General features: G+C 42.5%; 1 protein-coding gene across 5 annotated transcripts in view; it reads left to right on the forward strand.

Moving 5' to 3' along the window:
• The window catches only part of LOC135505290 (AT-rich interactive domain-containing protein 4B-like), a 157,122-nt gene that overhangs the window by 30,376 nt on the left and 108,864 nt on the right, over positions 1-17,882 (forward strand). For all 5 annotated transcript variants that reach the window (XM_064924528.1, XM_064924532.1, XM_064924529.1 and 2 more), the window contains 3 exons: positions 11,589-11,699; positions 16,351-16,416; positions 16,581-16,671. In XM_064924528.1, the coding sequence (XP_064780600.1) occupies positions 11,589-11,699; positions 16,351-16,416; positions 16,581-16,671 (268 nt within the window). The remainder of the gene's footprint in view (positions 1-11,588; positions 11,700-16,350; positions 16,417-16,580; positions 16,672-17,882) is intronic.

Here is a 17,882-nt window from a genome sequence, read left to right on the forward strand (position 1 = left end):
TCCACAGCATGATGCTGCCACCACCATGCTTCACTGTAGGGATGGTGCCATGTTTCTTCCAGATGTGACGCTTGGCATTCAGGCAAAATAGTTGAATCTTGGTTTCATCATCTGGCCCTTCTGCCCTGATTGCCCAGTTTGGTGGGATGGCCAGCTCTAATAGGCTGACCACACCGCTCGCGTTGCGTGCATTGCAAAATAAATGTAGGAATATATGTTGCCATGGGTTAAAATAGAATTCATTTCTGAATGAAATGCTGCAAGTCCTGCCTCTCCCATCTCCTCATTGGTTTAAAGAAGCAGGTACCCACGTGCCATCTCCTTATTGGTTATAACCACGTGGGTGATTGAAAGACTAACTGTTTTGCCGGTTGTTGTGGTAATACTACGAAAGTGTAGATGCCAATCACCATATAAGTTCAAAGATCAAAAAGCTTGGAAGGAGGAGAGATGACTAGAAAAGATTCAGTTGACCGTTGTATGTGTGGATTAATTGTCGGAGTAGAGGACCTTGTGCATTTCAAGTAAAATAACAACTCAATGTTCATATCCCAGACAAATTAGCTAGCAACAGCAAGCTAGCTAAATAGGACAAATTAGCTAGCAAGTGCAAGCTAACTAGCTAAATTGCCATACATGTTTAATGCTTTTCAACCTGTCCCCAAATTAATGTAATTAGTTTAGAGTTTGTTTTGATATTTTAACCTGCGTGTCGTGATCACGTTTAGTGTAGAGGGACAAAATACATTTATGCACGATGGCACACGGGCGCAGCCGGTTTGGGTTCTAGGAAGAGTCTTGGTGGTTCCAAACTTATTCCATTTAAGAATGATGAATCTGTCGTTATGTCCCTGAACAAGGAAGTTAACCCACTGTTCCCTGGTCGGCTGTCATTGTAAATAACAATTTGTTCTTAACTGACTTGCCTAGTTAAATAAACAAATAAATACCGCAGACATTTTTTAGTACCCTTCCCCGGCTCTGTGCCTAGACACAATCATGTCATGGACCTTTACGGACATGTCCTTTGACCTCATGGCTTGGTTTTCAACTGTGGGACCTTATATAGGCAGGTCTGTGCCTTTCCAAATGATTTCCAATCAATTCAGTTTACCACAGGTGGACTCCAATCAAGTTGTAACATCTCAAGGATGATCAATGGACACAGGATGCACCTGAGCTCAATTTCGAGTCTTATAACAAAGCATCTGAATACTTATGTAAATAAGGAGTTTTTTAATTTGTGTTTTTTTTTAAACCTGTTTTAGCTTTGTCATGATGTGGTATTGTGATGTCATGATGTGGTTTTGTGATGTCATGATGTGGTATTGTGATGTCATGATGTGGTTTTGTGATGTCATTATGTGGTATTGTGGTGTCATGATGTGGTATTGTGTGTAGATTGCTGAGGATTTTTTCATTTATTTAATCCATTTTAGAATAAGGCTGTAAAGTAGCAATATGTGGAAAAGGTTAAGGGTCTGAATCATTTCAGAAGGTACTGTATATCATGGGCTGGAGGGAGGCAGTTTTCAGTCTTCCGAACGGGATAATAATTGCTTCTGGCCTCGTTCCCTCATCCTCTCTTAATATGGTTTGTTGTGTCTCTGTGATTGAGAATACCCTATGCCTAAGGACTTATAGACTCACACTTTTCATTCAGGATCATTTATTTCTTAATAAGTTTAAACTTGATTAATGTCATTAGATTTTTCTATATTGATGCTGTTTGTTTTCTTTATTATTAATCCCCTTTAATTCTTATAAACTACTCTTTAAGATGGAACTTGAGAGAGAAACAATATTTTCCGACTGGACATTTTGTGCTGCTTTGGTGGAATTCTCCGCTCTGTCTAGAATACATTCCTTTCTTGCGTTCTATATACATCACGATGGCCGTCAATCACCGTCGATAGATGACACTCTCATAATATTGCCCAACCCTAGTGGGGAGTACAGGACGCCCCCCTCCTTCACCCCTGAAGCCCATCTGGGTCGTTCGACCTCACAAAGCACAAGAAGAAGGATTTACAATCTCAGATCGTTATGAAATCGTTTCTGTTAGAATGTAATAAGATTAGCATTCCTGCAGCATTATTTTGCTGAATATAATTTGATCTCTTAGAAAGTAAGCTAATTGGTTGCATCCAAATTCACCATTTTAATTTATAGTATTCATATAATGTTGATGTAATATAGAATCAAACGTCCGAGTTGCACCGAACCTTTTCCTAACAATGAGTTAAACATTGAAAGCCACCCATTGGACACCCCCACACCCCACACCAAGTAGTATGACGCTGCGGCTTAGAGTATTGTTTCTTTATCTTATGTGATGTATTCTCTTTGAATTTGGTGTTGTCCCCCCCCCCCCTGTTCATAGTTATTAGTAATTGCAGTTATGGTTGTACAATCCAACATCTTGATATTACCCGGTTTTGACCACTGTAATGACCCATCTGTCAAACCCTTCCACCAGTGTGATTCTGACAGAGGTCTGACAGCTGTCGAGGATGTAATTGAAGATGAATAACAACAGGTAGCCGGTAGTCAGTCACAGCCAGGTTGGACACTGATACTGCAAGGTAGTTGTCATGATGTTTATGGATGGATGAGTGAGTGATTGTGTCTGTCTGGCTGTCATTCGGTTGTTTCAGAGTTGTCAGGGTTGTGGAAGTAGGTAGGTGTCAGGTGTGTGTTTTATGTGATGCTAATGAACATCTGTGCCACTCCAAGACAAATGGCACCCGGTATAGTGCATTACTTGTGGCCAGGGCGACCAATAGCATACTATAAAGGCAATAGGGTGGCAACTCGGGTCAAAGGTATTAGCCTTTTAGATGTAAAGTCCCCTGTTTAGAGGACCTGTGTGGTTCTGGTACCGGTTCCGATCAACATGTTCGCTTATAAAACGATCTGTGGACACCGTAGATGGAAATGGCTTGCATTAAGCGGTAGCCCTGGTTTCCACAGACACAGAGTATCTGTATCTGAGCCTTTGTGACATAGGATGTGAAATCTGAAACCACTTGAAGCTGGGACGGCCCTCCTGCTATTTCATTTGCTCTTTCGACTGTCAATCAACTCCTGGCTGAACTCCGCAGCCACTGACAAAGCCTGCAATGTCGTAGCGCAGCAGGAGAGAGAAGTTTCATCACGGCAGCACAATTCAGAGATCAATGTATAGCCATTACTCTAAAATAATTCATAGATATTAAAAAAAATCAAAACACACTTTCTGGTTATCGTAGACGGACAATAGACATATGTGATGAAAGGTGAGTTCCTAACGAGTTCAGGAAGCCAAGCTAGAGCTCTGTGTGACGTTCACAGCTGTGGGGGCAGATGTTTTGCTCAAGAGAGACCTTTTAGAAAATATGCAGATATTCTTTAACACCAAACAAATGTATATTTCACAGTTATAAGGAAGGGGAAATCTTAGTTGTATAATTGGATTATACTATATTTGGAAAGCGTGACATTTCAAGCCTTATTCATACAGTTTTGTTAAATATGAATTATACTGAACAAAAATATAAACGCAACATGTACAGTGTTGTTTCATGAGCTTAAATAACATGTCCCCAAAATTATCCATACGCACAAAAAGCTTATTTCTCAAATTTTGTTCACAAATTTGTTTACATCCCTGTTAGTGAGCATTTCTCTTTTGTCAAGATAATCCATCCACCTGACAGGTGTGGCATATCAAGAAGCTGGTTAAACAGCACGCTCATTACACAGGTGCACCTTGTGCTGGGGGACAATAAGAGGCCACTCTAAAATGTGCAGATTTTTCACCTAACACAATGCCACAGATGTCTAGAGTTTTGAGGAAGTGTACAACATTCTGACCATGAAATACCAGGGAGAGGCAGCTTGGTTTAGAACACATTCAGACAATGGCTCTTCTAAATTAAATCTTAATACTATTAACAAAATGCCTATCTAAATATAGGCCTAGATATGTAATATCTGCTGCTCTTTTGTTTGTGTGAAAGGACCAGTCTGCTAATATCAGGGCCATGCTCAGTATCCAAACTTTGCAGATAGGAATGCCATGAATAGAGACAACAACGTGATTCCTTTTTTTTTTTTACATTTCAGAGGCATGTTTGTTCTACATAGCAAAGGCTATTTCTATCTGAAGGTTTCAAAACGTTGGGTCCTGGTGAGCACGCCCCCAGTCTCTCTTGATCTCTCTCTCGCTCTCGATATATCTCTTTCTTTCGAGCGCTCTCCCGAGCTCTCTCTCTCGACTGCAGTCAGTGTTTTCTGTAAGTATATTGCCTTCAGAAATGATTCATACCCCTTGATGAGTTGCTTCTACAAAGTATTGACTCGGGTGTGAATACTTATGTTAGTATGAGATATTTCTGTATTTTAGTTCCAATAAATGAGTATTTCGTCCTTATTGTGTGTAGAGAAACAACTATTTAATTAATTTTGAAAGTAACAAAATGTAACAACATCAAAATGTGTAAAATAAGTCACGGGATATGAATACTTTTAAGGAGACAAAATGTGTGATTTTAAAGACAGGATACTCCACAATGACTGAATTGCACAATGCGGATATTAAAGCCAGACTTTGAACGTTTTGAATACCCATTCTTGCCTAAGCATGTACTGGTAGAGAGCATCAGTTGGAACATCTCTCGTACCCCTACTGCTGTCGGTCTTCACTGAGCTGCTCCACACAGCTGTTTCAGACCTACGCGCTCTCTCTACCTGACAGATTATCTATGGGGTATATGTGTGCAGCGCTCGTGTGATAAATAATCGACACAACGAACAGCTTCGGGGATCCATCATAATAATAAATGATGTTGCCTGAATTAAAAAGAGCCTTACTACAATACATATATTTTTTCAATTTCCCAAGCGGGCAACTGACGGGGACCATCGACTGGCCCGGAGTGTTTCCAAAAACTCAGATTTAAGTTGGTTTATTTTCGGTCAATTGAAGCAAAAATAAAAATGTTAAACTAACGTGAACAAGTACATTTATTTTCACTGCCAATTAAAAATGTGTCATTCTGCCACGTAAAGCAGTCGTAAATGGGATTGTTTTGGTTGTAGTATTGAACCCTGTGGTATATCATACACTGCAGGCGAGGGAAACATGCCAAATACATTTGATAAACTTACCTTGTAGACCAGAACATCTCCTTGAAGAGTTTCACAAGAGAGCTCTCTTTTTGAGCCCATTCAGCATCGTTCACACCCTCTTAAACCTTAGCCCCACCCATCAAACCTTAGCCCCACCCATCTTACCCTCTTAAACCTTAGCCCCACCCATCAAACCTTAGCTCCACTCATCTTACCCTCTTAAACCTTAGCCCCACCCATCAAACCTTAGCCCCACACATCTCAGCCTCTTAAACCTTAGCCCCACCCATCAAACCTTAGCCCCACCTATCTTAGCCTCTTAAACCTTAGCCCCACCCATCTTAGCCTCTTAAATCTTAGACCCACCCATCTTAGCTTCTTAAACCTTAGACCCACCCATCAAACCTTAGCCTTAACCATCGCACTTCCCCATCTGTGGTGGAAGAAGAACTAGAGCAGTGTTGGTCAGACCATGAGACATCCCATCTGTGGTGGACGGTGACAGAACTAGAGCAGTGTTGGTCAGACCATGAGACATCCCATCTGTGGTGGACGGTGACAGAACTAGAGCAGTGTTGGTCAGACCAGGAGACATCCCATCTGTGGTGGAAGGTGACATAACTAGAGCAGTGTTGGTCAGACCATGAGACATCCCATCTGTGGTGGAAGGTGACAGAACTAGAGCAGTGTTGGTCAGACCATGAGACATCCCATCTGTGGTGGAAGGTGACAGAACTAGAGCAGTGTTGGTCAGACCATGAGACATCCCATCTGTGGTGGAAGGTGACAGAACTAGAGCAGTGTTGGTCAGACCATGAGACATCCCATCTGTGGTGGAAGAAGAACTAGAGCATTGCTGGTCAGACCATGAGACATCCCATCTGTGGTGGAAGAAGAACTAGAGCAGTGTTGGTCAGACCATGAGACATCCCATCTGTGGTGGAAGGTGACAGAACTAGAGCAGTGTTGGTCAGACCATGAGACATCCCATCTGTGGTGGAAGGTAACAGAACTAGAGCAGTGTTGGTCAGACCATGAGACATCCTATCTGTGGTGGAAGGTGACAGAACTAGAGCAGTGTTGGTCAGACCATGAGACATCCCATCTGTGGTGGACAGTGACAGAACTAGAGCAGTGTTGGTCAGACCATGAGACATCCTATCTGTGGTGGAAGGTGACAGAACTAGAGCAGTGTTGGTCAGACCATGAGACATCCCATCTGTGGTGGAAGGGGACAGAACTAGAGCAGTGTTGGTCAGACCATGAGACATCCCATCTGTGGTGGAAGAAGAACTAGAGCAGTGTTGGTCAGACCATAAGACATCCCATCTGTGGTGGAAGGTGACAGAACTAGAGCAGTGTTGGTCAGACCAGGAGACATCCCATCTGTGGTGGAAGAAGAACTAGAGCAGTGTTGGTCAGACCATGAGACATCCCATCTGTGGTGGAAGGTGACAGAACTAGAGCAGTGTTGGTCAGACCATGAGACATCCCATCTGTGGTGGAAGGTAACAGAACTAGAGCAGTGTTGGTCAGACCATGAGACATCCCATCTGTGGTGGAAGAAGAACTAGAGCAGTGCTGGTCAGACCATGAGACATCCCATCTGTGGTGGAAGGTGACAGAACTAGAGCAGTGTTGGTCAGACCATGAGACATCCCATCTGTGGTGGAAGGTGACAGAACTAGAGCAGTGTTGGTCAGACCATGAGACATCCCATCTGTGGTGGAAGGTGACAGAACTAGAGCAGTGTTGGTCAGACCATGATACATTCCGAAAATCGGTATTCTCTCAAACAGTTTGACCTAAAAAACTATAATGACCACTCTATGGAACGGGGAGACTCACAGTCATATGTGGTCTCCTTTTCGCTCTACAACCCCCATAAGTGTCACGGGACTCGTCTGGAGGTAACCAGTTCCGGTTTAAAAAAATAACGAAAGTCTAAAGATAGTTTTGTGCCTACCCGGAAGAGGTTAAATATGTATAAAATAATTATCTATACAATACACACACACACGCACGCACGCACGCACACACACAGTTACCAGTCAGTCAGTCAGTTTGGACACACCTCATTTGAGAGGTTTTATTTATTTGTACTAAGACATCAACACTATTAAATCACACATATGGAATCATGTAGTAACCAAAAAAGTGTTAAACAAATCAAAATATGTTTTATATTTGAGATTCTTCAAAGTAGCCACCCTTTGCCTTGATGACAGCTTTGCACGCTTTGACATTCTCTCAACCAGCTTCATGAGGTAGTGTTTTGAGCCAATCGGTTGTGTTGTGACAAGGTAGGGGTGGTATACAGAATATAGCCCTATTTGGTAAAAGACCAAGTCTATATTATGGCAAGAACAGCTCAAATAAGCAAAGAGAAACGTCAGTCCATCACTACTTTAAGACATGAAGGTCGGTCAATTTGGAAAATGTCAAGACCTTCGAAAGTTTCTTCAAGTGCAGTAGCAAAAACCATCAAGCGCTATGATGAAACTGGCTTTCAATGAGGACCACCACAGGAATGGAAGATCCAGAGTTACCTCTGCTGCAGAAGATAAGTTCATTTGAGTTACCAGTCTCAGAAATTGTAGCCCAAATAAATGCTTCACAGAGTTCAAGTAACAGGCACATCTCAACATCAACTGTTCAGAGGAGACTGTGAATCAGGCCTTCATGGTCGAATTGCTGCAAAGAAACCACTACTAAAGGACACCAATAAGAAGAAGAGACTTGGGCCAAGAAACATGAGTAATGGACATTAGACCGGTGGAAATATGTCCTTTGGTCTGATGAGTCCAATTTTTTTTATTTTTGGTTCAAACGGCCGTGTCTTTGTGAGACAGAGTAGGTGAACAGATCTCTGCATGTGTGGTTCCCACCATGAAGCATGAAGGAGGAGGTGGTGGAGGGGGAGTTGGTGGAGGAGGAGGAGGTGGTGGTGGTGGAGGAGGTGTGAGGTAGAGGAGGAGGAGGTGTGAGGTAGAGGAGGAGGAGGTGTGAGGTAGAGGAGGAGGAGGTGTGAGGTAGAGGAGGTGGTGGAGGAGGAGGTGTGAGGTAGAGGAGGTGGTGGAGGAGGAGGTGTGAGGTAGAGGTGGTGGTGGAGGAGGTGGTGGTGGAGGAGGAGGAGGTGTGAGGTGGTGGTGGAGGAGGTGGTGGTGGAGGAGGAGGAGGAGGTTTGAGGAAGAGGAGGTGTGAGGAAGAGGTCGACCGATTATGAATTTTCAACGCTGATACCGATTTATTGTAGGACCAAAACATGCCGATACTTATTAATCGGCCAATTTTTTAAACATGTATTTATTTTATATATATTTGCAATAATGACGCTTAACAACAATACTGAGTGAACACTTAAAAAAAAACTTAATATAATACACAAATAAAATCAATTTAGTCTCAAATAAATAATTAAACACGTTTTGATTTGGTTTAAATAATGCAAAAACAAGAAGAAAGTAAAAGTGCAGTATGTGCCATGTAAAAAAGCTAACGTTTAAGTTCCTTGCTCAGATCATGAGAACACATGTAAGCTGGTGGTTCCTTTTAACATGAGTTTTCAATATTCCCTGTTAAGAAGTTTTAGGTTGTAGTTATTAAAGGAATTATAGGACTATTTCTCTCTATACCATTTGTATTTCATATACCTTTGACTATTGGATGTTCTTATGGGCACTTTTGTATTGCCAGCCTAATCTCGGGAGATGATAGGCTTGAAGTCATAAACTGCGCTTCAAGAATTGCAAAGAGCTGCTTGCAAATGCAGTAAAGTGCTGTTTGAATGAATGCTTACGAGCCTGCTGCTGCCTACCACCGCTCAGTCAGACTGCTCTATCGAATCATAGACTTAGTTATAATATAATAAACACACAGAAATATGAGCCTTTGGTCATAAATATGGTCAAATCCGGAAACTATAATTTTGTAAAATAAAAAATGTATTCTTTCAGTGAAATACGGAACCGTTCCATATTTTATCTAACGGGTGGCATCCCTAAGTCTAAATATTGCTGTTACATTGCACAACCTTCAATGTTTTAAGTCATAATTATCTACAATTCTGGCAAATTAATTACGGTCTTTGTTAGGAAGAGTTCGCAACGAGCCAGGTGGCCCAAACTGCTGCATATACACTGACTCTGCTTGCACAGAACGCAAGAGAAGTGATACAATTTCCCAAGTTAATATTGCCTGCTAATGTGAATTTATTTTAACTAAATATGCAAGTTGAAAAAATATATACTTGTGTATTGATTTAAAAAAAGGCGTTGATGTTTATGGTTAGGTACATTGGTGCAACGACAGTGCTTTTTTCGCGAATGCTCATATTTGGCGAAGTAGGCTGTGATTCGATGATAAATTAACAGGCACCGCATTGATTATATGCAACGCAGGACAAGCTAGTTAACCTAGTAATATCATCAACCATGGGTAGTTAACTAGTGATTATGTTAAGATTGATTCTTTTTTTATTGGACATGTTTAATGCTAGCTAGCTCATTACCGTGGCTCCTTGCTGCACTCGCATAACAGGTAGTCAGCCTGCCACGCAGTCTCCTCATGGAGTGCAATGTAATCGGCCATAATCGGCATCCAAAAATGCAGATTACCGATTGTTGTGAACTTGAAATCGGTCATTCCGATTAATCGGTTGACCTCCAGTGTGGGGGTGCTTTGCTGTTGTCACTGTCAGTGATTTATTTAGAATTCAGTGCACACTTAACCAGCATGGCCTCCACAGTATTCTTCAGCGATATGTCATCCCATCTGGTTTGAGCTTAGTGGGACTATCATTTGTTTATCAACAGGACAATGACCCAACACACCTCCAGACTTTGTAAAAGCTATTTGACCAATGAAGCCTGCTGACTTAGTGGCTATAATTTATATATATATTTTTTATTTCACCTTTATTTAACCAGGTAGGCCAGTTGAGAACAAGTTCTCATTTACAACTGCGTTCTGGCCAAGATAAAAGTGTGACAAAAGCAACAACACAAAAGCAACAACACATAAACAAACATTCAGTCTGCTGACCCTGTAGACTGTAGATGGCTGTAATGAAGCCTGCAGACCCTGTAGACTGTAGATGGGTATAATGAAGCCTGCTGACCCTGTAGACTGTAGATGGCTATAATGAAGCCTGCTGACCCTGTAGACTGTAGATGGCTATAATTGAGCCTGCTGACTCTGTAGACTGTAGATGGCTATCATGAAGCCTGCTGACCCTGTAGACTGTAGATGGCTGTAATGAATCCTGCTAACCCTGTAGACTGTAGATGGCTACAATGAAGCCTGCTGACTCTGTAGATGGCTATAATGAAGCCTGCTGACCCTGTAGACTGTAGACGGCTATAATGAAGCCTGCTGACCCTGTACACTGTTGTAGATGGCTATAATGAAGCCTGCTGACCCTGTAGACTGTAGATGGCTATAATGAAGACTGCTGACTCTGTAGACTGTAGATGGCTGCAATGAAGCCTGCTGACCCTGTAGACTGTATAACGGTGTAATGAAGCCTGCTGACTCTGTAGACTGTAGATGGGTGTAATGAAGCCTGCTGACCCTGTAGACTGTAGACTGTATAACGGTGTAATGAACCCTGCTGACCCTGTAGACTGTAGACTGTATAAAGATGTAATAAAGCCTGCTGACCCTGTAGACTGTAGATGGGTGTAATGAAGCCTGCTGACCCTGTAGACTGTATAACGGTGTCATGGATGAAGAGAAGGAGCACGTAGGCATACATGGCTGTGTCTGGGGATTCCTACGGTGGCTGTTTTCACTTTCTTTTGACGTTCTCCCTGTCCTCGCTCGTTGACCCGAGTCCTCGCTCGTTGACCCGAGTCCTCGCTCGTTGACCCGAGTCCTCGCCCGTTGACCCGAGTCCTCGCCCGTTGACCCGAGTCCTCGCCCGTTGACCCGAGTCCTCGCCCGTTGCCCCGAGTCCTCGCCCCCGTTGACCCGAGTCCTCGAGTCCTCGCCCGTTGCCCCGAGTCCTCGCCCGTTGCCCCGAGTCCTCGCCCGTTGCCCCGAGTCCTCGCCCGTTGCCCCGAGTCCTCGCCCGTTGACCCGAGTCCTCGCCCGTTGACCCGAGTCCTCGCCCGTTGACCCGAGTCCTCGCCCGTTGACACGAGTCCTCGCCCGTTGCCCCGAGTCCTCGCCCGTTGACCCGAGTCCTCGCTCGTTGACCCGAGTCCTTACTATTATCCCTGATTTGTGTTAAACTTTTGTTTATCATTGACATGTCCGTCATTTATCAGATACTATTATCCAGAGTCACATCTCAGTTATAGTATGAACGTCAATAAAGTAGCCATCAGATGTTAGTAATAAAAGACAAATGAGAATTTAAGTTTCTTTGTGTTAAGATAGTCATCATATATCTGTGGTATTATTCACTCACTGCTCTGGCATTATTGACTCCCTTCCACTCCGTGTCCCCTCCCTCCCCCTCTCTCTCTCTTCAGACTCCGGAGGAGCCGCCCTACCTGACAGTGGGCACTGATGTCAGCGCCAAGTACAGAGGTGCTTTCTGTGAGGCCAAGATTAAGACTGCCAAGAGACTGGTCAAGGCCAAGGTAATACACTGTTTAACACTGTTAATGGCCTCGTGGTAGTGCTGTTGGTAATACAATATAATAATCCATTAAACTGTTGATGAAGTTGTAGCTGTTTAACCAGGGAACTGGTTAATGGTAGGTAATTGGTTTGTAACTTGGTCACCTTGCGGTGCCGTCACCTCCATCTACTGTCGTCTCTCTCCCTTACTGTGCCGTCACCTCCATCTACTGTCGTCTCTCTCCCTTACGGTGCCGTCACCTCCATCTACTGTCGTCTCTCTCCCTTACTGTGCCGTCACCTCCATCTACTGTCGTCTCTCTCCCTTACTGTGCCGTCACCTCCATCTACTGTCGTCTCTCTCCCTTACGGTGCCGTCACCTCCATCTACTGTCGTCTCTCTCCCTTACGGTGCCGTCACCTCCATCTACTGTCGTCTCTCTCCCTTACGGTGCCGTCACCTCCGTCTACTGTCGTCTCTCTCTCCCTTACGGTGCCGTCACCTCCGTCTACTGTCATCTCTCTCCCTTTCTGAGCACTGATGGAGGGATTGTGCATTCCTGGTGTGACTCGGGCAGTTGTTGTTGCCACCCTGTACTTGTCCTGCAGGTGTGATGTTCGGATGTACCGATCCTGTGCAGGTGTTGTTACACGTGGTCTGCCACTGCGAGGACGATCAGCTGTCCGTCCTGTCTCCCTGTAGTGCTGTCTTAGGCGTCTCACAGTACGGATATTGCAGTGTATTGCCCTGGCCACATCTGCAGTCCTCATGCCTCCTTGCAGCATGCCTAAGGCACATTCACGCAGATGAGCAGGGACCCTGTGCATCTTTCTTTTGGTGTTTTTTTCAGAGTCTGTAGAAAGGCCTCTTTAGTGTCCTAAGTTTTCATAACTGTGACCTTAATTGCCTACCATCTGTTAGCTGTTAGTGTCTTAAGGACCGTTCCACAGGTGCATGTTCATTAATTGTTTATGGTTCATTGAACAAACATGGGAAACAGTGTTTCACTTCTTGTGGCACGGTAGCATCCCACCTGGCCAACATCCGGTGAAATTGCAGAGCGCGAAATTCAAAAAAATCCCAAATCTAATATTTTACATCCTTGAAAATATATGTGTTATACATCAAAATAAAGCTTAACTTCTTGTTAATCCAGCCGCTGTGTCAGATTTCACAAAGGCTTTACGGTGAAAGCAGACCATGCGATTATCTGAGGACAGCGCCACGCATACAAACACATGAAAATCATATTTCAACCAGGCAGGTGTTCCACAAGTCAGAAATGGCGATATAATTAATGCCATACCTTTGAAGATCTTCTTCTGTTGGCACTCCAAAAGGCCCCAGAAACATCACAAATGGTCCTTTTGTTCGATAATGTCCTTCTTTATGTCCCAGAAATGTCAATTTATTTGGCGCGTTTGATTCAGAAATACACCGGTTTCAACTGGCCCGACATGCCTACAAAGTATCTAATAAGTTACCTGTAAACTTGGTCCAAACATTTCAAACAACGTGCCGAATTCAACCTCAGGTACCTTTAAAATGTAAATAATCAATAAAATTTAAGACGGAGTAAACTGTTTCTAATACCGGATAAAAACAACCTGGAGTGATTCTTACAATGAATAGCACTACTTCTTCATTTCTCAAAAGAAAAACATCCAACAATTTCTAAAGACTGTTGACATCTAGTGGAAGCCATAGGAGCTGCAACCAGGCTCCTAATAATAAGGGTGTCCCATAGAAACCTATTGGAAAATCCTATGACCTCAATAGACCTTTTTCCCCTTGAAAGTTTGTCCTCTGAGTTTCCCCTGCCATATCAGTTCTGTTATATTCACAGACATTATTTGTGTTTTCTATCCAAATCTACCAATTATATGCATATCCTAGCTTCTGGGCCTGAGTAACAGGCCGTTTACTTTGGGTACACTTTTCATCCGGAGGTGAAAATACTGCCCCCTACCCAAAAGAGATTAAACTCGATACAATGAAGATCTGTAATGTTATTTGGATTTTTGCAAATTTTCTTTGAAAGACAGGGTACTGAAAAAGGGATGTTTCTTTTTTTGCTGAGTTTATATACCAGTTTCATTCAAGGACCAAAACATTGACCGCTGATAAACAGAAGTAGAATACTAGTTGGGAAGAATTTTCAATGTACCGATTCCACTTGGTTTATGAATTGATTTGCAAAACGACGCTGGTTTCAAAACATAATTTTTCAATTTAAATTATTATACACAATTCTTGCGACCAATATAATGTTTTATGTATGAGGGATAAACACAGCTCTGCAGATTTTGCTGCGAGGAGACAGAGTCATTTGGTCATTTGTTTTGGTACTGTTCATATGTATCTCGTTTTTGGTCACAAGTCCAGGAATGGCTGAAGAATTGCAACATTTACCGAGAACTAACGCCGCAGATAGAAATACTGGGTGATTTGAAACGTCATAGTCAATCAGTCAATAATTTAAGAATTATTTTAGCATAAATGTTTGTCTTTAATTTACAATCTGTAGAAACTATGAGAATAGAAAGGTTCAGAACTTTTGTGAAGCATCACAGCACAGTTGAAAATATATAGCAAATAGAAATCCAATATGGATGGTGTAGAGAGATAGATGGGAGGGGTTGAATGGAGCTTAATGGTGGGACTAATAACAACAAGACAACTCATGTAAAATATACCGTGTCCGTAAAATATATATATAGATTCAGAACTTTTGTCAAACAGGGTGGACATCAGAAATAGATGGGAGAGGTTGAGGATAGAGGAATGCCAGGATTTAAAACAAATAAAATATAACCATTGTAAAATATACTGTGTCCGTATAACGTATATAGTGTGTATAAGCTGGAAGTAGAAGCCTAAGTGTTATTGTTCATTAGTTTTCTCCAGTTAGGTGGGTTAGTGGAAAATAATAAAGGAAAATATATTTAAAAAATATCTATATACAGTACGAGTCAAACGTTTGGACACACCTACTCATTCCAGGGTTTTCCTTAATTTTTTACTATTTTCAACAATGTAGAATTTCTTTCCTTCTTAATGCATTTGAGCCAGTCAGTTGTGTTGTGACAAGGTAGGGGTGGTATACAGAAGACAGCCCTATTTGGTAAAATACCAAGTCCATATTATGGCAAGAACAGCTCAAATAAGCAAAGAGAAATGACAGTCCATCATTACCTTAAGACATGAAGGACATTTCAAGGACTTTGAAAGTTTCTTCAAGTGCAGTTGCAAAAACCATTGGGCACTATAATGAATCTGACTCTCATGAGGACCACCACAAGAAAAGAAGACCCAGAGTTACCTCTGCTGCAGAGGATAAGTTCAATTAATATCTCAACATCAACTGTTCATTGGAGACTTTGTGAATCAGGCCTTCCTGGTCGAATTGCTGCAAAGAAACCACTACTAATGGACACCAATAAGAAGAAGAGACTTGCCTGGGCCAAGAAACATGAGCAATGGGCATTAGACAGGTGGAAATCTGTCCTTTGGTCTGATGAGTCCGAATTTGAGATTTTTGGTTCCAACCGCTGTGTCTTTGTGTGACCCAGAATAGGTGAACGGATAATCTCTGCATGTGTGGTTCCCACTGTGAAGCATGGAGGAGGAGGTATGATGATGTGGGGGTGCTTTGATGGTGACACTGTCAGTGATTTATTTAGAATTCAAGGCACACTTAACCAGCATGGCTTCCACAGCATTCTGCAGCAACACGCCATCCCATCTGGTTTGCGCTTAGAGGGACTTTCATTTGGTTTTCAACAGGACAATGACCCAACACACAACCAGGCTGTGTAAGGGCTATTTGACCAAGATGGAGAGTGATTGAGTGCTGCATCAGTTGACCTGGCCTCCACAATCACCCAACCTCAACCAAATTGGTTGGTTTGGGATGAATTGGACCTTTAGAGTGAAGGAAAAGCAGCCAACAAGTGCTGTGGGAACTCCTTCAAGACTGTTGGGAAAGCATTCCAGGTGAAGCTTGTTGAGCAAATGCCAAGAGTGTGCACAGCTGTCATCAATGCAAAGGGTGGCTACTTTAAAGAATCTCAAATATAAAATATATTTTGATTTGTTGAACACTTTTTTTTTTGTTGGTTACTACATGATTCCATATGTGTTATTTCATAGGTCTGATGTCTTCCCTATTATTCTACAATGTAGAATAAGTCAAAATAAAGAAAAACCCTTGAATGAGTGGGTGTGTCCAAACTTTTGACTGGTACTGAATATCTCGCTAGCGAGTTTTCCTTTTTAGACAGTTGTTACCAAGACAGTGGTTATGATCGTCACTGTTTACTGGCAACAATTTTTGTATTCCGTTTTTCCGTTAACCGACATCTGTTATAACAAAAGGCATAACACGTCATTCGGGAAAATTCCTACATTTTCCGGCGCTCTGGCACTCTCTCACTAAAGCGCTCTGAGGTAGAACGCCTATCGATTCTCACAGTGTGAAAGCAGCTCGGCCGTCTCTCACGTCTCGTCTCACCCGTCCCAGTCCTGGAGAGACAATGACGTCGTGACTATCTGTCAGGTTTTGAGTTGGTTTGATGAAGTAGGAGCAGGAGGTCAGATGAGGGCGTGAATTGTTTGTTTACTGACATTACTAACTCTCTAACCTTCCTCTCCCCCCTCTTCCTCTTCAGGTGACCTTTAAACCAGACCTGACCACAGCAGAGGTCCATGATGACAGCATCCAAGGCCCTCTGAAGGTACGAGACCGGCCAAGCCAGCCTCAGGCCACTACTGTTGTCTTATACTCTTCATTACAAATGGATCTTTTCAAGTCTACATGAAGTGATCAGGACTTAGTCACCATAGCCAGAGAAATGTCAGCCAGTATTGAATGTTAACAGCAGTATGTCTGGTCTGTCAGGTTGGTGCTGTAGTAGAGGTGAAGAACCCTGATGGTGTGTACCAGGAAGCTTCCATCAACAAGCTGACTGATTGCAGTATATACACTGTTGGTGAGTCAATTATTTTTCACTATATATACTGTTGGTGAGCACTGTTTGGTTCTATCACTATATATACTGTTGGTGAGCACTGTTTGGTTCTATCACTATATACACTGTTGGTGAGTCAATTATTTTTCTCTATCTTTTTATTGGTACTTGTCACTGTATACACTGTTGGTGAGTCCCTGGTGGGGACTATCACTATATATACTGTTGATGAGCACTGTTTGGTTCTATCACTATATATACTGTTGGTGAGTCCCTGGTGGGGACTATCACTATATATACTGTTGGTGAGCACTGTTTGGTTCTATCACTATATATACTGTTGGTGAGCACTGTTTGGTTCTATCACTATATATACTGTTGGTGAGCACTGTTTGGTTCTATCACTATATACACTGTTGGTGAGTCAATAGTTTTTCTCTATCTTTTTATTGGTACTTGTCACTGTATACACTGTTGATGAGTCCCTGGTGGGGACTATCACTATATATACTGTTGATGAGCACTGTTTGGTTCTATCACTATATATACTGTTGGTGAGCACTGTTTGGTTCTATCACTATACATAATGTTGGTGAGCACTGTTTGGTTCTATCACTATATATACTGTTGGTGAGCACTGTTTGGTTCTATCACTATATACACTGTTGGTGAGTCCCTGGTGGGGACTATCCCTATATATACTGTTGGTGAGTCCCTGGTGGGGACTATCACTATATATACTGTTGGTGAGTCCCTGGTGGGGACTATCACTATATATATTGTTGGTGAGCACTGTTTGGTTCTATCACTATATATACTGTTGGTGAGCACTGTTTGGTTCTATCACTATATATACTGTTGGTGAGTCCCTGGTGGGGACTATCACTATATATACTGTTGGTGAGCACTGTTTGGTTCTATCACTATATATACTGTTGGTGAGTCCCTGGTGGGGACTATCACTATATATACTGTTGGTGAGTCCCTGGTGGGGACTATCACTATATATACTGTTGGTGAGACCCTGGTGGGGACTATCACTATATATACTGTTGGTGAGACCCTGGTGGGGACTATCACTATATATACTGTTGGTGAGTCCCTGGTGGGGACTATCACTATATATACTGTTGGTGAGCACTGTTTGGTTCTATCACTATATATATACTGTTGGTGAGCACTGTTTGGTTCTGTCTATCACTATATACACTGTTGGTGAGCACTGTTTGGTT

This window comes from Oncorhynchus masou, chromosome 18 (genome assembly GCF_036934945.1).
Source record: "Oncorhynchus masou masou isolate Uvic2021 chromosome 18, UVic_Omas_1.1, whole genome shotgun sequence".
In the NCBI taxonomy this organism is placed as follows: domain Eukaryota; kingdom Metazoa; phylum Chordata; class Actinopteri; order Salmoniformes; family Salmonidae; genus Oncorhynchus; species Oncorhynchus masou.